This window comes from Oncorhynchus mykiss, chromosome 6 (genome assembly GCF_013265735.2).
Source record: "Oncorhynchus mykiss isolate Arlee chromosome 6, USDA_OmykA_1.1, whole genome shotgun sequence".
In the NCBI taxonomy this organism is placed as follows: domain Eukaryota; kingdom Metazoa; phylum Chordata; class Actinopteri; order Salmoniformes; family Salmonidae; genus Oncorhynchus; species Oncorhynchus mykiss.
This window is the reverse complement of record NC_048570.1, coordinates 461,575-484,930: the sequence shown is the minus strand read 5'-3', so window position 1 is coordinate 484,930 and position 23,356 is coordinate 461,575. Positions and strand designations below refer to the sequence as shown.

At 50.1% G+C, this 23,356-nt stretch overlaps 1 protein-coding gene across 2 annotated transcripts in view; it reads right to left on the bottom strand.

Moving 5' to 3' along the window:
• The window catches only part of LOC110525138 (protein RUFY3), a 107,184-nt gene that overhangs the window by 64,969 nt on the left and 18,859 nt on the right, over nt 1-23,356 (bottom strand). For both annotated transcript variants that reach the window (XM_036979178.1, XM_036979179.1), the window contains exons 2-3: nt 17,949-18,122; nt 11,693-11,810 (exon numbers count right to left, since the gene is read on the bottom strand). In XM_036979178.1, coding sequence (XP_036835073.1) covers nt 11,693-11,810; nt 17,949-18,122 — 292 coding nt within the window. The remainder of the gene's footprint in view (nt 1-11,692; nt 11,811-17,948; nt 18,123-23,356) is intronic.

The following is a 23,356-nucleotide window of genomic DNA, read 5'->3' as shown; positions in this document are numbered from 1 at the left end:
CATTAGGGACGGTGTCAGTCAGACAGGAAGAGGACATTAGGGACGGCGTCAGTCAGGCGGGAAGAGGACATTAGGGACGGTGTCAGTCAGACGGGAAGAGGACATTAGGGACGGCGTCAGTCAGGCGGGAAGAGGACATTAGGGATGTTGTTAGACAGGAAGAGGACATTAGGGACGGCGTCAGTCAGGCGGGAAGAGGACATTAGTGACGGCGTCAGTCAGGTGGGAAGAGGACATTAGGGACAACGTCAGTCAGGCGGGAAGAGGACATTAGGGACGGCGTTAGACAGGAAGAGGACATTAGGGACGGCGTCAGTCAGGCGGGAAGAGGACATTAGGGACAGCGTTAGTCAGGCAGGAAGAGGACATTAGGAACAGTGTTAGTCAGGCGGGAAGAGGACATTAGGGACGGTGTAGGGACGGTGTCAGTCAGACGGGAAGAGGACATTAGGGACGGCGTTAGACAGGAAGAGGACATTAGGGACGGCGTTAGACAGGAAGAGGACATTAGGGACGGCGTTAGACAGGAAGAGGACATTAGGGACGGCGTTAGACAGGAAGAGGACATTAGGGACGGTGTCAGTCAGACGGGAAGAGGACATTAGGGACGGTGTTAGTCAGACGGGAAGAGGACATTAGGGACGGCGTTAGACAGGAAGAGGACATTAGGGACGGCGTTAGTCAGACGGGAAGAGGACATTAGGGACGGTGTCAGTCAGACGGGAAGAGGACATTAGGGACGGCGTTAGACAGGAAGAGGACATTAGGGACGGCGTTAGACAGGAAGAGGGCATTAGGGACGGCGTTAGACAGGAAGAGGACATTAGGGACGGTGTCAGTCAGACGGGAAGAGGACATTAGGGACGGTGTTAGACAGGAAGAGGACATTAGGGACGGTGTTAGACAGGAAGAGGACATTAGGGACAGTGTCAGTCAGGCGGGAAGAGGACATTAGGGACGATGTTAAACAGGAAGAGGACATTAGGGACGGTGTTAGACAGGAAGAGGACATTAGGGACGGTGTCAGTCAGGCGGGAAGAGGACATTAGGGACGATGTTAGACAGGAAGAGGACATTAGGGACGGTGTTAGACAGGCAGAGGACATTAGGGACGGTGTCAGTCAGACGGGAAGAGGACATTAGGGACGGTGTCAGTCAGACAGGAAGAGGACATTAGGGACGGTGTTAGTCAGACGGGAAGAGGACATTAGGGACGGTGTTAGTCAGACGGGAAGAGGACATTAGGGACGGCGTTAGACAGGAAGAGGACATTAGGGACGGTGTCAGTCAGACGGGAAGAGGACATTAGGGACGGTGTTAGACAGGAAGAGGACATTAGGGACGGTGTTAGACAGGAAGAGGACATTAGGGACGGTGTCAGTCAGGCGGGAAGATGACATTAGGGACGATGTTAGACAGGAAGAGGACATTAGGGACGGTGTTAGACAGGAAGAGGACATTAGGGACGGTGTCAGTCAGGCGGGAAGAGGACATTAGGGACGATGTTAGACAGGAAGAGGACATTAGGGACGGTGTTAGACAGGAAGAGGACATTAGGGATGGTGTCAGTCAGACGGGAAGAGGACATTAGGGATGGTGTTAGTCAGACGGGAAGAGGACATTAGGGACGGTGTCAGTCAGACAGGAAGAGGACATTAGGGACGGTGTAGGGACGGTGTTAGTCAGACGGGAAGAGGACATTAGGGACGGTGTTAGTCAGACGGGAAGAGGACATTAGGGACGGCGTTAGACAGGAAGAGGACATTAGGGACGGTGTCAGTCAGACGGGAAGAGGACATTAGGGACAGTGTCAGTCAGGACGGGAAGAGGACATTAGGGACGGCGTCAGTCAGACGGGAAGAGGACATTAGGGACGGTGTTAGTCAGGTCGGGAAGAGGATATTAGGGACGGTGTCAGTCAGGCGGGAAGAGGACATTAGGGACGGCATCAGACAGGAAGAGGACATTAGGGACGGTGTTAGTCAGGTCGGGAAGAGGATATTAGGGACGGTGTCAGTCAGGCGGGAAGAGGACATTAGGGACGGTGTTAGACGGGAAGAGGACATTAGGGACGGCGTCAGTCAGACGGGAAGAGGACATTAGGGACGGCGTCAGTCAGACGGGAAGAGGACATTAGGGACGGTGTAGGGACGGTGTTAGTCAGGTCGGGAAGAGGATATTAGGGACGGTGTCAGTCAGGCGGGAAGAGGACATTAGGGACGGCGTCAGTCAGACGGGAAGAGGACATTAGGGACGGCGTCAGTCAGACGGGAAGAGGACATTAGGGACGGCGTTAGACAGGAAGAGGACATTAGGGACGGCGTCAGTCAGGCGGGAAGAGGACATTAGGGACGGCGTTAGACAGGAAGAGGACATTAGGGACGGTGTCAGTCAGACAGGAAGAGGACATTAGGGACGGTGTCAGTCAGGCGGGAAGAGGACATTAGGGACGGTGTCAGTCAGACGGGAAGAGGACATTAGGGACGGTGTCAGACAGACGGGAAGAGGACATTAGGGACGGTGTCAGACAGACGGGAAGAGGACATTAGGGACGGTGTTAGACAGGAAGAGAACATTAGGGACGGCGTCAGTCAGACGGGAAGAGGACATTAGGGACGGCGTTAGACAGGAAGAGGACATTAGGGAAGGTGTTAGACAGGAAGAGGACATTAGGGACGGCGTTAGACAGGAAGAGGACATTAGGGACGGTGTCAGACAGACGGGAAGAGGACATTAGGGACGGCGTCAGTCAGGCGGGAAGAGGACATTAGGGACGGTGTCAGTCAGACGGGAAGAGGACATTAGGGACGGTGTTAGACAGGAAGAGGACATTAGGGACGGTGTCAGTCAGGCGGGAAGAGGACATTAGGGACGATGTTAGAAAGGAAGAGGACATTAGGGACGGTGTTAGACAAGAAGAGGACATTAGGGACGGTGTCAGTCAGGCGGGAAGAGGACATTAGGGACGGTGTTAGTCAGACGGGAAGAGGACATTAGGGACGGTGTTAGACAGGAAGAGGACATTAGGGACGGTGTCAGTCAGGCGGGAAGAGGACATTAGGGACGATGTTAGACAGGAAGAGGACATTAGGGACGGTGTTAGACAGGAAGAGGACATTAGGGATGGTGTCAGTCAGACGGGAAGAGGACATTAGGGATGGTGTTAGTCAGACGGGAAGAGGACATTAGGGACGGTGTCAGTCAGACAGGAAGAGGACATTAGGGACGGTGTAGGGACGGTGTTAGTCAGACGGGAAGAGGACATTAGGGACGGTGTTAGTCAGACGGGAAGAGGACATTAGGGACGGCGTTAGACAGGAAGAGGACATTAGGGACGGTGTCAGTCAGACGGGAAGAGGACATTAGGGACAGTGTCAGTCAGGACGGGAAGAGGACATTAGGGACGGCGTCAGTCAGACGGGAAGAGGACATTAGGGACGGTGTTAGTCAGGTCGGGAAGAGGATATTAGGGACGGTGTCAGTCAGGCGGGAAGAGGACATTAGGGACGGCGTCAGACAGGAAGAGGACATTAGGGACGGTGTTAGTCAGGTCGGGAAGAGGATATTAGGGACGGTGTCAGTCAGGCGGGAAGAGGACATTAGGGACGGTGTTAGACGGGAAGAGGACATTAGGGACGGCGTCAGTCAGACGGGAAGAGGACATTAGGGACGGCGTCAGTCAGACGGGAAGAGGACATTAGGGACGGTGTAGGGACGGTGTTAGTCAGGTCGGGAAGAGGATATTAGGGACGGTGTCAGTCAGGCGGGAAGAGGACATTAGGGACGGCGTCAGTCAGACGGGAAGAGGACATTAGGGACGGCGTCAGTCAGACGGGAAGAGGACATTAGGGACGGCGTTAGACAGGAAGAGGACATTAGGGACGGCGTCAGTCAGGCGGGAAGAGGACATTAGGGACGGCGTTAGACAGGAAGAGGACATTAGGGACGGTGTCAGTCAGACAGGAAGAGGACATTAGGGACGGTGTCAGTCAGGCGGGAAGAGGACATTAGGGACGGTGTCAGTCAGACGGGAAGAGGACATTAGGGACGGTGTCAGACAGACGGGAAGAGGACATTAGGGACGGTGTCAGACAGACGGGAAGAGGACATTAGGGACGGTGTTAGACAGGAAGAGAACATTAGGGACGGCGTCAGTCAGACGGGAAGAGGACATTAGGGACGGCGTTAGACAGGAAGAGGACATTAGGGAAGGTGTTAGACAGGAAGAGGACATTAGGGACGGCGTTAGACAGGAAGAGGACATTAGGGACGGTGTCAGTCAGGCGGGAAGAGGACATTAGGGACGATGTCAGTCAGACGGGAAGAGGACATTAGGGACGGTGTTAGACAGGAAGAGGACATTAGGGACGGTGTCAGTCAGGCGGGAAGAGGACATTAGGGACGATGTTAGAAAGGAAGAGGACATTAGGGACGGTGTTAGACAAGAAGAGGACATTAGGGACGGTGTCAGTCAGGCGGGAAGAGGACATTAGGGACGGTGTTAGTCAGACGGGAAGAGGACATTAGGGACGGTGTTAGACAGGAAGAGGACATTAGGGACGGCGTCAGTCAGACGGGAAGAGGACATTAGGGACGGCGTCAGTCAGACGGGAAGAGGACATTAGGGACGGTGTAGGGACGGTGTTAGTCAGGTCGGGAAGAGGATATTAGGGACGGTGTCAGTCAGGCGGGAAGAGGACATTAGGGACGGTGTTAGACAGGAAGAGGACATTAGGGACGGTGTCAGACAGACGGGAAGAGGACATTAGGGACGGTGTTAGACAGGAAGAGGACATTAGGGACGGTGTCAGTCAGACGGGAAGAGGACATTAGGGACGGCGTCAGTCAGGCGGGAAGAGGACATTAGGGACGGCGTAAGACAGGAAGAGGACATTAGGGACGGTGTCAGTCAGACGGGAAGAGGACATTAGGGACGGTGTTAGACAGGAAGAGGACATTAGGGACGGCGTCAGTCAGACGGGAAGAGGACATTAGGGACGGTGTCAGACAGACGGGAAGAGGACATTAGGGACGGTGTCAGACAGACGGGAAGAGGACATTAGGGACGGTGTTAGACAGGAAGAGAACATTAGGGACGGCGTCAGTCAGACGGGAAGAGGACATTAGGGACGGCGTTAGACAGACGGGAAGAGGACATTAGGGAAGGTGTTAGACAGGAAGAGGACATTAGGGACGGCGTTAGACAGGAAGAGGACATTAGGGACGGCGTCAGTCAGGCGGGAAGAGGACATTAGGGACGGTGTCAGTCAGACGGGAAGAGGACATTAGGGACGGTGTTAGACAGGAAGAGGACATTAGGGACGGCGTCAGTCAGGCGGGAAGAGGACATTAGGGACGGTGTCAGTCAGACGGGAAGAGGACATTAGGGACGGCGTTAGACAGGTCGGGAAGAGGACATTAGGGACGGTGTCAGTCAGACAGGAAGAGGACATTAGGGACGGCGTCAGTCAGGCGGGAAGAGGACATTAGGGACGGTGTCAGTCAGACGGGAAGAGGACATTAGGGACGGCGTCAGTCAGGCGGGAAGAGGACATTAGGAATGTTGTTAGACAGGAAGAGGACATTAGGGACGGCGTCAGTCAGGCGGGAAGAGGACATTAGTGACGGCGTCAGTCAGGTGGGAAGAGGACATTAGGGACAACGTCAGTCAGGCGGGAAGAGGACATTAGGGACGGTGTCAGACAGACGGGAAGAGGACATTAGGGACGGCGTCAGTCAAGCGGGAAGAGGACATTAGGGACGGTGTCAGTCAGACGGGAAGAGGACATTAGGGACGGTGTTAGACAGGAAGAGGACATTAGGGACGGTGTCAGTCAGGCGGGAAGAGGACATTAGGGACGATGTTAGAAAGGAAGAGGACATTAGGGACGGTGTTAGACAAGAAGAGGACATTAGGGACGGTGTCAGTCAGGCGGGAAGAGGACATTAGGGACGGTGTTAGTCAGACGGGAAGAGGACATTAGGGACGGTGTTAGACAGGAAGAGGACATTAGGGACGGCGTCAGTCAGACGGGAAGAGGACATTAGGGACGGCGTCAGTCAGACGGGAAGAGGACATTAGGGACGGTGTAGGGACGGTGTTAGTCAGGTCGGGAAGAGGATATTAGGGACGGTGTCAGTCAGGCGGGAAGAGGACATTAGGGACGGTGTTAGACAGGAAGAGGACATTAGGGACGGTGTCAGACAGACGGGAAGAGGACATTAGGGACGGTGTTAGACAGGAAGAGGACATTAGGGACGGTGTCAGTCAGACGGGAAGAGGACATTAGGGACGGCGTCAGTCAGGCGGGAAGAGGACATTAGGGACGGCGTAAGACAGGAAGAGGACATTAGGGACGGTGTCAGTCAGACGGGAAGAGGACATTAGGGACGGTGTTAGACAGGAAGAGGACATTAGGGACGGCGTCAGTCAGACGGGAAGAGGACATTAGGGACGGTGTCAGACAGACGGGAAGAGGACATTAGGGACGGTGTCAGACAGACGGGAAGAGGACATTAGGGACGGTGTTAGACAGGAAGAGAACATTAGGGACGGCGTCAGTCAGACGGGAAGAGGACATTAGGGACGGCGTTAGACAGACGGGAAGAGGACATTAGGGAAGGTGTTAGACAGGAAGAGGACATTAGGGACGGCGTTAGACAGGAAGAGGACATTAGGGACGGCGTCAGTCAGGCGGGAAGAGGACATTAGGGACGGTGTCAGTCAGACGGGAAGAGGACATTAGGGACGGTGTTAGACAGGAAGAGGACATTAGGGACGGCGTCAGTCAGGCGGGAAGAGGACATTAGGGACGGTGTCAGTCAGACGGGAAGAGGACATTAGGGACGGCGTTAGACAGGTCGGGAAGAGGACATTAGGGACGGTGTCAGTCAGACAGGAAGAGGACATTAGGGACGGCGTCAGTCAGGCGGGAAGAGGACATTAGGGACGGTGTCAGTCAGACGGGAAGAGGACATTAGGGACGGCGTCAGTCAGGCGGGAAGAGGACATTAGGGATGTTGTTAGACAGGAAGAGGACATTAGGGACGGCGTCAGTCAGGCGGGAAGAGGACATTAGGGACGGTGTCAGTCAGACGGGAAGAGGACATTAGGGACGGTGTTAGACAGGAAGAGGACATTAGGGACGGCGTCAGTCAGGCGGGAAGAGGACATTAGGGACGGTGTCAGTCAGACGGGAAGAGGACATTAGGGACGGCGTTAGACAGGTCGGGAAGAGGACATTAGGGACGGTGTCAGTCAGACAGGAAGAGGACATTAGGGACGGCGTCAGTCAGGCGGGAAGAGGACATTAGGGACGGTGTCAGTCAGACGGGAAGAGGACATTAGGGACGGCGTCAGTCAGGCGGGAAGAGGACATTAGGGATGTTGTTAGACAGGAAGAGGACATTAGGGACGGCGTCAGTCAGGCGGGAAGAGGACATTAGTGACGGCGTCAGTCAGGTGGGAAGAGGACATTAGGGACAACGTCAGTCAGGCGGGAAGAGGACATTAGGGACAACGTCAGTCAGGCGGGAAGAGGACATTAGGGACGGCGTTAGACAGGAAGAGGACATTAGGGACGGCGTCAGTCAGGCGGGAAGAGGACATTAGGGACAGCGTTAGTCAGGTAGGAAGAGGACATTAGGAACAGCGTTAGTCAGGCGGGAAGAGGACATTAGGGACGGTGTAGGGACGGTGTCAGTCAGACGGGAAGAGGACATTAGGGATGGCGTTAGACAGGAAGAGGACATTAGGGACGGCGTTAGACAGGAAGAGGACATTAGGGACGGCGTTAGACAGGAAGAGGACATTAGGGACGGCGTTAGACAGGAAGAGGACATTAGGGACGGCGTTAGACAGGAAGAGGACATTAGGGACGGCGTTAGACAGGAAGAGGACATTAGGGACGGTGTCAGTCAGACGGGAAGAGGACATTAGGGACGGTGTTAGTCAGACGGGAAGAGGACATTAGGGACGGCGTTAGACAGGAAGAGGACATTAGGGACGGCGTTAGTCAGACGGGAAGAGGACATTAGCGACGGCGTTAGACAGGAAGAGGACATTAGGGACGGCGTTAGTCAGACGGGAAGAGGACATTAGGGACGGTGTCAGTCAGACGGGAAGAGGACATTAGGGACGGCGTTAGACAGGAAGAGGACATTAGGGACGGCGTTAGACAGGAAGAGGACATTAGGGACGGCGTTAGACAGGAAGAGGACATTAGGGACGGTGTCAGTCAGGCGGGAAGAGGACATTAGGGACGATGTTAGACAGGAAGAGGACATTAGGGACGGTGTTAGACAGGAAGAGGACATTAGGGACGGTGTCAGTCAGACGGGAAGAGGACATTAGGGACGGTGTTAGTCAGACGGGAAGAGGACATTAGGGACGGTGTCAGTCAGACAGGAAGAGGACATTAGGGACGGTGTAGGGACGGTGTTAGACAGGAAGAGGACATTAGGGACGGTGTCAGTCAGACGGGAAGAGGACATTAGGGACGGTGTTAGTCAGACGGGAAGAGGACATTAGGGACGGTGTCAGTCAGACGGGAAGAGGACATTAGGGACGGTGTTAGACAGGAAGAGGACATTAGGGACGGTGTCAGTCAGACGGGAAGAGGACATTAGGGACAGTGTCAGTCAGGACGGGAAGAGGACATTAGGGACGGCGTCAGTCAGACGGGAAGAGGACATTAGGGACGGTGTTAGTCAGGTCGGGAAGAGGATATTAGGGACGGTGTCAGTCAGGCGGGAAGAGGACATTAGGGACGGCGTCAGTCAGACAGGAAGAGGACATTAGGGACGGTGTTAGTCAGGTCGGGAAGAGGATATTAGGGACGGTGTCAGTCAGGCGGGAAGAGGACATTAGGGACGGTGTTAGACGGGAAGAGGACATTAGGGACGGCGTCAGTCAGACGGGAAGAGGACATTAGGGACGGCGTCAGTCAGACGGGAAGAGGACATTAGGGACGGTGTAGGGACGGTGTTAGTCAGGTCGGGAAGAGGATATTAGGGACGGTGTCAGTCAGGCGGGAAGAGGACATTAGGGACGGCGTCAGTCAGACGGGAAGAGGACATTAGGGACGGCGTCAGTCAGACGGGAAGAGGACATTAGGGACGGCGTTAGACAGGAAGAGGACATTAGGGACGGTGTCAGTCAGACGGGAAGAGGACATTAGGGACGGTGTTAGACAGGAAGAGGACATTAGGGACGGTGTTAGACAGGAAGAGGACATTAGGGACGGCGTCAGTCAGGCGGGAAGAGGACATTAGGGACGGTGTCAGACAGACGGGAAGAGGACATTAGGGACGGTGTCAGACAGACGGGAAGAGGACATTAGGGACGGTGTTAGACAGGAAGAGGACATTAGGGACGGTGTCAGTCAGACGGGAAGAGGACATTAGGGACAGCGTCAGTCAGGCGGGAAGAGGACATTAGGGACGGCGTAAGACAGGAAGAGGACATTAGGGACGGCGTCAGTCAGGCGGGAAGAGGACATTAGGGACGGTGTCAGTCAGACGGGAAGAGGACATTAGGGACGGCGTTAGACAGGTCGGGAAGAGGACATTAGGGACGGTGTCAGTCAGGACGGGAAGAGGACATTAGGGACGGTGTCAGTCAGACAGGAAAAGGACATTAGGGACGGCGTCAGTCAGGCGGGAAGAGGACATTAGGGACGGCGTTAGACAGGAAGAAGACATTAGGGACGGCGTCAGTCAGACGGGAAGAGGACATTAGGGACGGTGTCAGTCAGACGGGAAGAGGACATTAGGGACGGTGTCAGACAGATGGGAAGAGGACATTAGGGACGGTGTTAGACAGGAAGAGAACATTAGGGACGGCGTCAGTCAGACGGGAAGAGGACATTAGGGACGGCGTTAGACAGGAAGAGGACATTAGGGAAGGTGTTAGACAGGAAGAGGACATTAGGGACGGCGTTAGACAGGAAGAGGACATTAGGGACGGCGTTAGACAGGCGGGAAGAGGACATTAGGGACGGTGTCAGTCAGACGGGAAGAGGACATTAGGGACGGTGTTAGACAGGAAGAGGACATTAGGGACGGCGTTAGACAGGAAGAGGACATTAGGGACGGTGTAGGGACGGTGTTAGTCAGACGGGAAGAGGACATTAGGGACGGTGTCAGTCAGACGGGAAGAGGACATTAGGGACGGTGTTAGTCAGACGGGAAGAGGACATTAGGGACGGTGTTAGTCAGACGGGAAGAAGACATTAGGGACGGTGTCAGTCAGACGGGAAGAGGACATTAGGGACGGCGTCAGTCAGACAGGAAGAGGACATTAGGGACGGTGTCAGTCAGACGGGAAGAGGACATTAGGGACGGTGTTAGACAGGAAGAGGACATTAGGGACGGTGTCAGTCAGACAGGAAGAGGACATTAGGGACGGTGTCAGTCAGGACGGGAAGAGGACATTAGGGACGGTGTTAGTCAGACGGGAAGAGGACATTAGGGACGGTGTCAGTCAGACGGGAAGAGGACATTAGGGACGGTGTCAGTCAGACGGGAAGAGGACATTAGGGACGGTGTCAGTCAGACGGGAAGAGGACATTAGGGACGGTGTCAGTCAGACGGGAAGAGGACATTAGGGACGGTGTCAGTCAGACGGGAAGAGGACATTAGGGACGGTGTTAGACAGGGAGAGGACATTGGGGACGGTGTTAGACAGGAAGAGGACATTAGGGACGGCGTCAGTCAGGCGGGAAGAGGACATTAGGGACGGCGTTAGACAGGAAGAAGACATTAGGGACGGCGTCAGTCAGACGGGAAGAGGACAGTAGGGACGGTGTCAGTCAGACGGGAAGAGGACATTAGGGATGGTGTTAGACAGGAAGAGGACATTAGGGACGGTGTTAGACAGGAAGAGGACATTAGGGACGGTGTCAGTCAGACGGGAAGAGGACATTAGGGATGGTGTCAGACAGACGGGAAGAGGACATTAGGGGCGGTGTCAGTCAGACGGGAAGAGGACATTAGGGACGGTGTCAGTCAGGACGGGAAGAGGACATTAGGGACGGTGTTAGACAGGAAGAGGACATTAGGGACGGTGTCAGTCAGACAGGAAGAGGACATTAGGGATGGCGTCAGTCAGACAGGAAGAGGACATTAGGGACGGTGTCAGTCAGGTCGGGAAGAGGACATTAGGGACGGCGTTAGACAGACAGGAAGAGGACATTAGGGACAGCGTCAGTCAGGCAGGAAGAGGACATTAGGGACGGTGTCAGTCAGGCGGGAAGAGGACATTAGGGACGGCGTTAGACAGGAAGAGGACATTAGGGACGGCGTTAGACAGGAAGAGGACATTAGGGACGGCGTTAGACAGGAAGAGGACATTAGGGACGATGTCAGTCAGACGGGAAGAGGACATTAGGGACGGTGTCAGTCAGACAGGAAGAGGACATTAGGGACGGTGTTAGACAGGCAGGAAGAGGACATTAGGGACGGCGTCAGTCAGGACGGGAAGAGGACATTAGGGACAGCGTCAGTCAGGCAGGAAGAGGACATTAGGGACGGCGTCAGTCAGGACGGGAAGAGGACATTAGGGACGGCGTCAGTCAGACGGGAAGAGGACATTAGGGACGGTGTCAGTCAGACGGGAAGAGGACATTAGGGACGGTGTCAGTCAGACAGGAAGAGGACATTAGGGACAGCGTTAGACAGGCGCAGGTCTTACTTGAGTCCTGGCAGGTCTTTGACGCTGGCGGTGATCTCTCCAGCCTCAGGGGTGAGTTTCTCCACCAGCTCCAGGGCCCCCCAGAAAGACTTGTTCTGCCCCAGGAACGTCTTCTTGGCTGAGGGGGTCGGTAGAGGGAACGTTAGGCCAACAATACTACACAACACCAATGCTAAGATCATCCTGACAGGGCACTTCTAAGCATCCTGAATGAACAGAATCAGTAGGTTATAAATCTGTCACACTTACATCATTATAATCAGATGTAGAGTGTTTAATAGTCACATGTACAGGGATGCAGGTGTGATTGCAGGGTACAGTCAAACTTTTAGGTTCTGAGCTAACGAGTGAAACGAGATAATGACAAATGGTATTAAAACAAAAAAAATACACTATATACATAACTGTAGCAAGGATGAATAAATACATGTCCATTGGGGGTAGAGGCAGAGTAAAGATCATAAGGGGAGTAGCAGGGAGGAAGGGGTTGCAGGTAGCTGCAGGTGGCTATTCAGCAGCCAGTCCTTCCAGTTTTTCCCCATGATGCTCCTTTGCTGCCCGGTCTGAGTGATTGAAGATGGGAGAACAGGGCATGGCTTGGTGGCTGGGGTCCATGATGATCTTCTTGGCCTTCCTGCAACACCTGGTGTTGTAGGTGTCCTGTAGGGCAGGCAGTGGGCACCCAATACTGCGTTCGGCTGTATCACACTCTGAAGCGCCTTGTGGTCCGTACCAGGCTGGGATGCAGACCAACAGTATGCTCTCGAATTTACTCCTGTAGAACACAGAGCCCTCTGGGAAATGCAACATTGAAGAGTCGCTGTCGTGCCATCACTACGATGTCCATGTGGTTAGACCATTTCAGATTCTCTGAGGTGTACGCTGACCGTCTCCATGGAGGCCCCATTGAGGATGGGGGAGTATCCAGCCTGATTCCTCCTGAAGTCCACAATTTGTATTTTTTTATTTCACCTTTATTTACCCAGGTAGGCCAGTTGAGAACACCTTTATTTAACCAGGTAGGCCAGTTGAGAACACCTTTATTTAACCAGGTAGGCCAGTTGAGAAAAAGTTCTCATTTACAACTGCGACCTGGTCAAGATAAAGCAAAGCACAGTGCGACACAAACAACAACACAGAGCTACAAATAAACAAACATAGTCAATAACACAATAGAAAATAAAGATTTTTCGATTTATGTACAGTGTGTGCAAATGTAGAAGAGTAGGGATAAATAGGCCATAGAAGCAAAAATAATTACAACTTAGCATTAATACTGGAGTGATATACACTGCTCAAAAAAATAAAAGGAACACTAAAATAACAGATCCTAGATCTGAATGAATGAAATATTCTTATTAAATACTTTTTTTCTTTACATAGTTGAATGTGCTGACAACATGCGTTGGTGGATGGAGCGAGACATGATGTCCCAGATATGCTCAATTGGATTCAGGTCTGGGGAACGGGCGGGCCAGTCCATAGCATCAATGCCTTCCTCTTGCAGGAACTGCTGACACACTCCAGCCACATGAGGTCTAGCATTGTCTTGCATTAGGAGGAACCCAGGGCCAACAGCACCAGCATATGGTCTCACAAGGGGTCTGAGGATCTCATCTCGGTACCTAATGGCAGTCAGGCTACCTCTGGCGAGCACATGGAGGGCTGTGCGGCCCCCCAAAGAAATGCCACCCCCCACCATGACTGACCCACCGCCAAACCGGTCATGCTGGAGGATGTTGCAGGCAGCAGAACGTTCTCCACGGCGTCTCCAGACTCTGTCACGTCTGTCACATGTGCTCAGTGTGAACCTGCTTTCATCTGTGAAGAGCACAGGGCACCAGTGGCGAATTTGCCAATCTTGGTGTTCTCTGGTAAATGCCAAAAGTCCTGCACGGAGATGGGCTGTAAGCACAACCCCCACCTGTGGAAGTCGGGCCCTCATACCACCCTCATGGAGTCTGTTTCTGACCATTTGAGCAGACACATGCACATTTGTGGCCTGCTGGAGGTCATTTTGCAGGGCTCTGGCGGTGCTCCTCCTTGCACAAAGGCGGAGGTAGCGGTCCTGCTGCTGCTGGGTTGTTGCCCTCCTACGGTCTCCTGATGTACTGGCCTGTCTCCTGGTAGCGCCTCCATGCTCTGGACACTACGCTGACAGACACAGCAAACCTTCTTGCCACAGCTCGCATTGTTGTGTCATCCTGGATGAGCTTGCACTACCTGAGCCACTTGTGTGGGTTGTAGACTCCATCTCATGCTACCACTAGAGTGAAAGCACCGCCAGCATTCAAAAGTGACCTAAACATCAGCCAGGAAGCATAGGAACTGAGAAGTGGTCTGTGGTCACCACCTGCAGAACCACTCCGTTATTGGGGGTGTCTTGCTATTTGCCTATAATTTCCACCTGTTGTCTATTCCATTTGCACAACAGCATGTGAAATTTATTGTCAATCAGTGTTGCTTCCTAAGTGGACAGTTTGATTTCATAGAAGTGTGATTGACTTGGAGTTACATTGAAGGCAGTCATTTGAGAAGCCAAGGCTATTGATTCTGCCGATAGGAATGCAGTGATTGACAGAGTCGAAAGCCTTGGCCAGGTCGATGAATACGGCTGCACAGTAATGTCTCTTATCGATGGCGGTTATGATATCATTTAGGACCTTGAGCGTGGCTGAGGTGCACCCATGACCAGCTCAGAAAGCAGATTGCATAGTGGAGAAGGTACAGTGGGATTCGAAATGGTCGGTGATCTGTTTATTAACTTGGCTTTCAAATATTTTAGAAAGGCAGGGCAGGATGGATATAGGTGTATAACAGTTTGGGTCCAGGGTGTCTCCCCCTTTGAAGAGGGGGATGACCGCGGCAGCTTTCCAATCTTTGGGGATCTCAGATGATACAAAAAGGTTGAATAGGCTAGTAATAGGGGTTGCAACAATTTCGGCGGATAATTTTAGGATAAGAGTCCAGATTGTCTAGCCCGGCTGATTTGTAGGGGTCCAGATTTGGCAGCGATTTCAGAACATCAGCTATCTGGATTTGTGTGAAGGAGAAATGGGGGAGGCTTGGGCAGGTTGCTGGGGCTTTTCAATGCTAATGCAGAACGCCACAGGATGATTTTGTGCTGGTCAAGGGGAGTCAAGTCTGGGGTGAATCAAGGGCTATATCAGATCTTAGTTCTACATTTATTGAATGGGACATGCTTATTTAAGGTGGAGAGGAAAGCACTTTAGAAGAGCATCCTCTACTGACGGGATGAGGTCAATATCCTTCCAGGATACCCAGGCCAGGTTGGTTAGAAAGGCCTGCTTGCAGAAGTGTTTTAGGGAGCGTTTGACAGTGATGAGGGGTGGTCGTTCGACCGCGGACCCATTACGGATGCAGGCAGTGAGGCAGTGACGCTGAGATCCTGGTTGAAGACAGCAGAGGTGTATTTAGAGGGCAAGTTGGTCAGGATGTTATCTAAGAGGGTGGCCGTGGTTACAGATTTTGGGTTGTAACTGGTAGGTTCCTTGATAATTTGTGTGAGATTGTGTTAAGCATGTCCCAGTTTAGGTCACCTAGCAGCACGAGTAATGAAGATAAATGGGGGATAATCAATTCACATGGTGTCCAGGGCACAGCTGTGAGCTGAAGGGGGTCAATAACAAGCGGCAACAGTGAGAGACTTGTTTCTGGAAAGGTGGATTTTTAAAAGTAGAAGCTCTAATTGTTTGGGCACAGACCTGGATAGTAAGACAGAACTCTGCAGGCTAACTCTGCCCCCTTTGGTAGTTTTATCTTGTCGGAAAATGTTATAGTTAGGGATGGAAATGTCAGGATTTTTGGTGGCCTTCCTAAGCCAGGATTCAGACACGGCTAGGACATCCGGGTTGGCAGAATGTGCTAAAGCAGTGAGTAAAAAAACTTAGGGAGGATTCTAATGAGCAATTAATACAGGTAATGAGTGGAGGACAGATGAGCTTCTTAAAGAAGAAGTTACAGGTCTGTGAGAGCCAGAAATCTTGCTTGTTTGTAGGTGACCAAATACTTATTTTCCACCATAATTTGCAAATAAATTAATTAAAAACCCTACAATGCGATTTTTTTTCTCATTTTGTCTGTCATAGTTGAAGTGTACCTATGATGAAAATTACAGGCCTCTCTCATCTTTGTAAGTGGGAGAACTTGCACAATTGGTGTCTGACTAAATACTTTTTTGCCACACTGTATGTTGACGACCTGTTTAAAGGTCTTACTCACGTCAGCTACGGAGAGCGTGATCACAGTCGTCCGGAACAGCTGATGCTCTCATGCATGCCTCAGTGTTGCTTGCCTCGAGGCGAGCATGGAAGTGATTTAGCTCGACTGGTAGGCTCGTATCACTGGGCAGCTCACGGCTGTGCTTCCCTTTTTAGTCTGTAATAGTTTGCAAGCCATGCCACATAAGACGAGCGTCGGGGCCGGTGTAGTAGTATGACAATCTTAGCCCTGTATTGACGCTTTTCCTGTCTGATGGTTTGTCGGAGGGCATAGCAGGATTTCTTATAAGCTTCCGGGTTAGAGTCCCGCACCTTGAAAGTGGCAGCTCTACCCTTTAGCTCAGTGTGAATGTTGCCTGTAATCCATGGCTTCTGGTTGGGGTATGTATGTACAGTCACTGTGGGGACAACGTCCTCGATGCACTTATTGATAAAGACAGTGACTGATGTGGTGTACTCCTCAATGCCTTCGGAAGAATCTGAACATATTTTAGTCTGTGCTGCAAAACAGTCCTGTAGTTTAGCATCTGCTTCATCTGACCACTTTTTTATAGACCGAGTCATTGGTGCTTCCTGCTTTCATTTGTGCTTGTAAGCAGGAATCAGGAGGATAGAGTTGTGGTCGAATTTACCAAATGGAGGGCGAGGGAGAGCTTTGTACGCGTCTCTGTGTGTGGAGTACAGATGATCTAGAATTTTTTTCCCCTCTGGTTGCACATTTAACATGTTGATAGAGATTTGGGAGGACTGATTTAAGTTATCCTGTATTAAAGTCTCCGGCCACTAGGAGCGCCGCCTCTGGGTGAGTGGTTTCCTGTTTGCTTATTTCCTTACTCAGCTGACTGAGTGCGGTCAGTGCCAGCTTCTCTCTGTGGTGGTAAATAAACAGCCACGAAAAGTATAGCTGAAAACTCTCTAGGCAAGAAGTGTGGCCTGCAATTTATCACAATATACTCTACTTCAGGCGAGCAAAATCTAGAGACCCTCCTTAGATTTTGTGAACCAACTGTTGTTTACAAACAGACCGCCCCCACTCGTCTGTGCTGTTCTGTCTTGCCACTGCAGCGTATATCCCGCTAGCTGAAAATCCATGTCCTCATTCAGCCATGATTCCGTGAAACATAGGATATTACAGTTGTTGATGTCCCGTTGGTAGGATATTCGTGATCGTACCTTGTCTAATTTATTGTCCAATGACTTGCACGTTGGCAAGTAATATTGACGGTAACGACAGCTTTCCCAGTCGCCTTCTGCGTGGTCCTCGCAAGGCATCCCGCTCTGTGTCCCCTGCACCTTCACCTCTTCCTCTTGCAAATAACTGGGATGTTGGCCTTGTCGGATGTTAGGAGAATGTCCTGTGCGTCTTGCTTGTTGAAGAAAAAATCTTAGTCTAATCCAAGGTGAGTGATCGCTGTCCTGATATCCAGAAGCTCTTTTTTGCCATAAGATACGGTTGCAGAAACATTATGTACAAAATAAAAAGACAAATATCGTGAAAAAAACATAATTGTGTGGGCGCCCGTAAAACTGCTGCCATTTCTTCCGGCGCCATTTTAATTTAATCTGGTGACGGAGTCGGCATATTCATTGATGTTAATCTCCTGAGCACTCCAGCACTTCCCTCTTGAGTCGTTGTTTTGAAGGCAGGGAGAAGCAAGATGGAGTAATGGTCGGATTTTCCAAAAGGAGGACAAGAGCGGGCCTTATACCCCATGTCCAAAAGGCGTGTAGCAGTGGTCAAGAGTAGAATTTCCACGAGTAAGACAGTCCACGAGTAAGATGTGTTGGTAAAAATTTGAGAGCATGGTTCTCAAATTATTATTATTAAAGATATGACTGAGGATTCTTGTTACACCAGAGAAAGAAGCCTACATCGATACAAACATGTCCCAGATCTGTTCTGCCAACCAACTCCTATGGTCACTCCTATGTCACGTTTGGTGAAACAAGACCGCACAAACAGATCTGGGACGAGAACAAACAATAACATAGGTAGGTAGCCCAAGTCTCTGTACTTTTGAGTCCGTGTTTGAGGCAGTGCTCCATGACCACGAAGAACTGCTGTAACGGAGCGTAGTCAGAGTCCAAGGTCCTGCCCAGGTTCAGGGCCGACTCAATCAGACCCTTGATGCTCAGCTTAGCCATGTTCATCAGGTTCAACCGCTCGATGGCTATAGGGTCCTTCGGATCTGGACAGAGGGATAGAGGGAGAGAATAGAGAACAAGTAGAAGTAGTAGAAATAGAGGGACAAGTAGAAAAGATAAAGGAGAGAGGGAAGAGAGAGAAAGAAGATGTCAACAAACAAACCCTGGTACAATAGTCACCAACACTAATTGAAGGCAGCAGCCAATCAAAACTGAGAATACAGAGAGGAAGAATATCTTCCAACAGACAGGATGTAGCAACAAACCTTTTCACCCGCCAGCGCATATTGCCAGGCAAAATGTCAGAATTGGAGAACCAAAATCAAGCATTTTTGCAGGTAAATGACAAAAAAAATGACAAAAGAAAAATCCCTGTGAAATCCTTCAAGTTCTTTCTTCAGCAAGACACACTACTGTTATTTGGACCCATGTCTTATAATAGTGAGACCTCAAAGAAAGTCATTGACTAATCTGACTGCAAAACTGGCAAAGAATATCACAGCCACCTTTTCACATTCCAACCGGGTCTCATTACCACTGACCAGACTGTCTTCAAGGCTGTGACATGGTCCCGCCCTCGGGAGACAGCCTACTGGATGTCAATATAAATATCAAGCAACTACAATATACAGTTGAAGTCAGAAGTTTACATACACTTAGGTTGGAGTCATTAAAACTGGTTTTTCAACCACTCCACAAATTTATTGTTAACAAACTATAGTTTTGGCAAGTCGGTTAGGACATCTACTTTGTGCATGACAAGTAATTTTTCCAATAATTGTTTACAGACAGATTATTTCACTTATAATTCACTGTGTATCTCAATTCCAGTGGGTCAGAAGTTTACATACACTAAGTTGACTGTGCTGTCATGATGTGGCCCTTTATGGGTATAGCTAGTGGCTTCCCCCTCTCTCTCCTACACCCAGGTTCTATTATCTCAAGTCGTAAATTCCTGGAGGAGACGCTCTCCCCCTGGCCATGCAGAAAGAGACACAGAGAGAACAAAATATTTCACTTGGCGAACTCCTAAATCCCCCAAAATGAGGATTTGACACAAAATGTCTTGTCACTTGTGAGAAGGTAGGAATGGTCTGTGGACACTTGAGGGACGGGTATGACAAGTGTGTTTCATTTGGTGACCCCAGAGAGGACAGAAAACACAAATATATATCTCGGAATATGTACATTTATCAATTATGGGGTTTGCATCTAATTATTGTATAAAATGAACGAGTAAAGATACAAATATTTGCGAAATGATGTAAGGTGATGTTAAACCTTTAAAGTTTATCCAAGTCATTGGCCCGCACCCGTGAGCACAGACATGATCAGGCATTATGAAACAACCCTTTTCTACTGTTACGAATAAAAAACCCTCCTGAGGAAATCCTCTTCAGACGACGCGTACCTCATTGGACACTGAGGGGCACAGGTTGAGGTTAGACCACAACAACCTCAGTATAAACTACAGTTGTAATGGTTGTTGAAATCCTACCATACCACGTGGAGCATTGGCTACACAGCTGAACTCTGAGACTATCGATCCCTACAGAATAATAGCAAATCTTAGATACTAACTACTAGTTTGCAGCTAGAAATTACGTCAACCTGAGATGCGAAGACCGACAACTGCCGAAACATCTATTCCATGAGAACATTTCTGAATGATACTCTGAAGTACTCATTCTAACCACGAAATACTTCAGGGAATCAGAGAGACGCTCGGACGAACTCGCCAATAGAAAGACTGACGATTCCAACAGAGATCACACACTGGGCGTAAATCTATATTGATTGAGACGAAGCGTTCATGTGCAAAGGATTAGCATTTCAATTCATATAATTATCAACGGTGTAGTGACTCCTTTTGTCTTTTCCACCCGTTTTATTCCACACCCACTTCCCTTTGTCCATCAAGCCATCATATCGGCCCACTAGGGAACCTCCTCATTTCCTTGTAACAATAACTGTTGTTTGTTTGTGCATTTCTGTGATTATTTCATTAGTAAATAAATGATTAAGACAATTGGTGTATGGATGACTCATAGTAAAGGCTGGGTTCATGCAGACAACCAACAATTTACGATGTTTGGAATGAGACTAACGTGAGGTAAAGAATAATTCATTAATTAGAAGACTAATTGATCAGATATTAAAATAAATATATTAAAATATCTGAAGGTTGATATTAAAATATCTGAAGAGTTCTATTAGGAAAAGTATAACTTTTTAATGTGAAAATTTTCCTTAGTGGATATATTGAAGCAACATCCCAAGACATCAGTCAGGAAGTTAAAGCTTGGTTGCAAATGGGTCTTCCAAATGGACAATGACCCCAAGAATACTTCCAAAGTTGTGGCAAAATGGCTCAAGGACAACAAAGTCAAGGTATTGGAGTGAACAGCACAAAGCCCTGAACTCAATCCTAACGAAAATGTGGGCAGAACTGATAAAGTGTGTGCGAGCAAGGAGGCCTACAAACCTGACTCAGTTACACCAGCTCTGTCAGGAGGAATAGGCCAAAATTCACCCCAACTTATTGTGGAAGGCTACCCAAGTTAAACAATTCAAAGGCAATGCTACCAAATACTAATTGAGAGTATGTAAACTTCTGACCCACTGGAAATGTGATGAAAGAAATAAAAGATGAAATAAATCATTCTCTCTACTATTATTCTGACATTTCTCATTCTGTAAATAAAGTGGTGATCCTAACTGACTGAAGACAGGGAATCTTTACTATGATTAAATGTCAGGTATTGTGATAAACTGAGTTTAAATGTATTTGGCGAAGGTGTCGTTAAAATAATTTTGCATATGCAGTAGATGGTATAAAGTACAGTATCTACATATGAGATGAGTAATGTAGGGTATGTAAACATTATATAAAGTGGCATTGTTTCAAGTGGTTAGTGATACATTTATTACATCAATTTTTCCATTATTAAAGTGGCTAGAGTTGAGTCAGTATTGATGGCCTGATGGCCTTGAGATAGAAGCTGTTTTTCAGTCTCTCGTTCCCAGCTTTGATGCACCTGTACTGACCTCACCTTCTGGATGATAGCAGGGTGAACAGGCAGTGGCTTGGGTGGTTGTTGTCCTTGATGACCTTTTTGGCCTTCCTGTGACATCGGGTGGTGTAGGTGTCCTGGAGGGCAGGTAGTTTGCCCCCGGTGAGGAGTTGTGCAGACCTCACAACCCCCTGGAGAACCTTACGGTTGTGGGCAGGGCAGTTGTCGTACCAGGCGGTGATACAGCCCGACAGGATACTCTCGATTGTGCATCTGTAAAAGTTTGTGAGTGTTTTTGGTAACAATCCGAATTTCTTCAGCCTCCTGAGGTTGAAGAGGCGCTGTTGCGCCTTCTTCACAATGCTGTCTGTGTGAGTGGACCAATTCAGTTTGTCTGTGATGTGTATGCCGAGGAACTTAAAAAACATTCACCTTCTCCACTACTGTTCCATCGATGTGGATAGGGGGCTGCTCCCTCTGCTGTTACCTGAAGTCCACGATCATCTCCTTTATTTTGTTGACATTGAGTGTGAGGTTATTTTCCTGACACCACATTCCGAGGGCCCTCACCTCCTCCCTGTAGGCCGTCTCATCGTTGTTGGTAATCAAGCCTACCACTGTAGTGTCGTCTGCAAACTTGATGATTGAGTTGGAGGCGTGCATGGCCACGCAATCGTGGGTGAACAGGGAGTACAGGAGAGGGCTGAGAATGCACCCTTGTGGAGCCCCAGTGTTGAGGATAAGCGGGGTGGAGATGTTGTTACCTACCCTCACCACCTGGGGGCGGCCGGTCAGGAAGTCCAGGAGCCAGTTGCACAGGGCGGGGTCGAGACCCAGGGTCTCGAGCTTAATGACGAGTTTGGAGGGTACTATGGTGTTAAATGCTGAGCTGTAGTCGATGAACAACATACTTACATAGTTATTCCTCTTGTCCAGATGGGTTAGGGCAGTGTACAGTGTGATTGCATCGTTTGTGGACCTATTAGAGCGGCAAGCAAATTGGAGTGGGTCTAGGGTGTCAGGTAGGGTGGAGGTGATATGGTCCTTGACTAGTCTCTCAAAGCACTTCAAGATGACGGAAGTGAGTGCTATGGGGCGGTAGTCATTTAGCTTAGTTACCTTAGCTTTCTTGGGAACAGGAACAATGCCCTCTTGAAGCATTTGGGGACAGCAAACTGGGATAAGGTTTGATTGAATACGTCCATAAACACACCAGCCAGCTGGTCTGCGCATGCTCTGAGGACACGGCTGGGGATGCCGTCTGGGCCTGCAGCCTTGCAAGGGTTAACACGTTTAAATGTTTTACTCATGTTGGCTGCAGTGAAGGAGAGCCCGCAGGTTTTGGTAGCGGGCCGTGTCAGTGGCACTGTATTGTCCTCAAAGCGAGCAAAGAAGTTGTTTAGTTTGTCTGGGAGCAAGACATCGTGATCCGTGACGGGGCTGGGTTTTCTTTTGTAGTCTGTGATTGACTGTAGACCCTGCCACATACCTCTCGTGTCTGAGCTGTTGAATTGCGACTCTACTTTGGCTCTATACTGACGCTTAGCTTGTTTGATTGCCTTGGAGGGAATAGCTACACTGTTTGTATTCGGTCATGTTTCCGGTCACCTTGCCCTGATTAAAAGCAGTGGTTCGCCCTTCCAGTTTTGCGCGAATGCTGCCATCAATCCACGGTTTCTGGTTGGGGAATGTTTTAATAGACACTGTGGGTCCAACATCACCGATGCCCTTGCAAATAAACTCACTCACCGAATCAGCATATTCATCAATGTTGTTGTCCGACGCTATGCGGACCATATCACAGTCCACGTGATCGAAGCAATCTTGAAGCGTGGAATCCGATTGGCCGGACCAGCGTTGAACAGACCTGAGCACGGGCGTTTCTATAGGCTGGGAGTAACAAAATGGAGTCGTGGTCAGATTTTCCAAAAGGAGGGCGGGGGAAGACTTTATAAGCGTTGCAGGAAGTTAGAATAACAATGATCCAGGGGGGCTTATTGCGCTCTGGCGAATTCTTGTGGCGGGCCGGGTGCCTGCAGGTTAACCTCGGTCGTCAGTTGAATGGTGTTGCCTCAGACAAATTGGTGCCGCTGGCTTCCAGGTTAAGCGGGCAGGTGTTAAGAAGTGCGGTTTGGCGGGTCATGTTTTAAAGGACACATGACTCGACCGCCGCCTCGTCGCCTCCCGAGCCCGTCGGGGAGTTGCAGCGATGAGACAAGATTGTAATCACAAAATTGCGGAGAAAAAGGGCAGAATTTAATTGA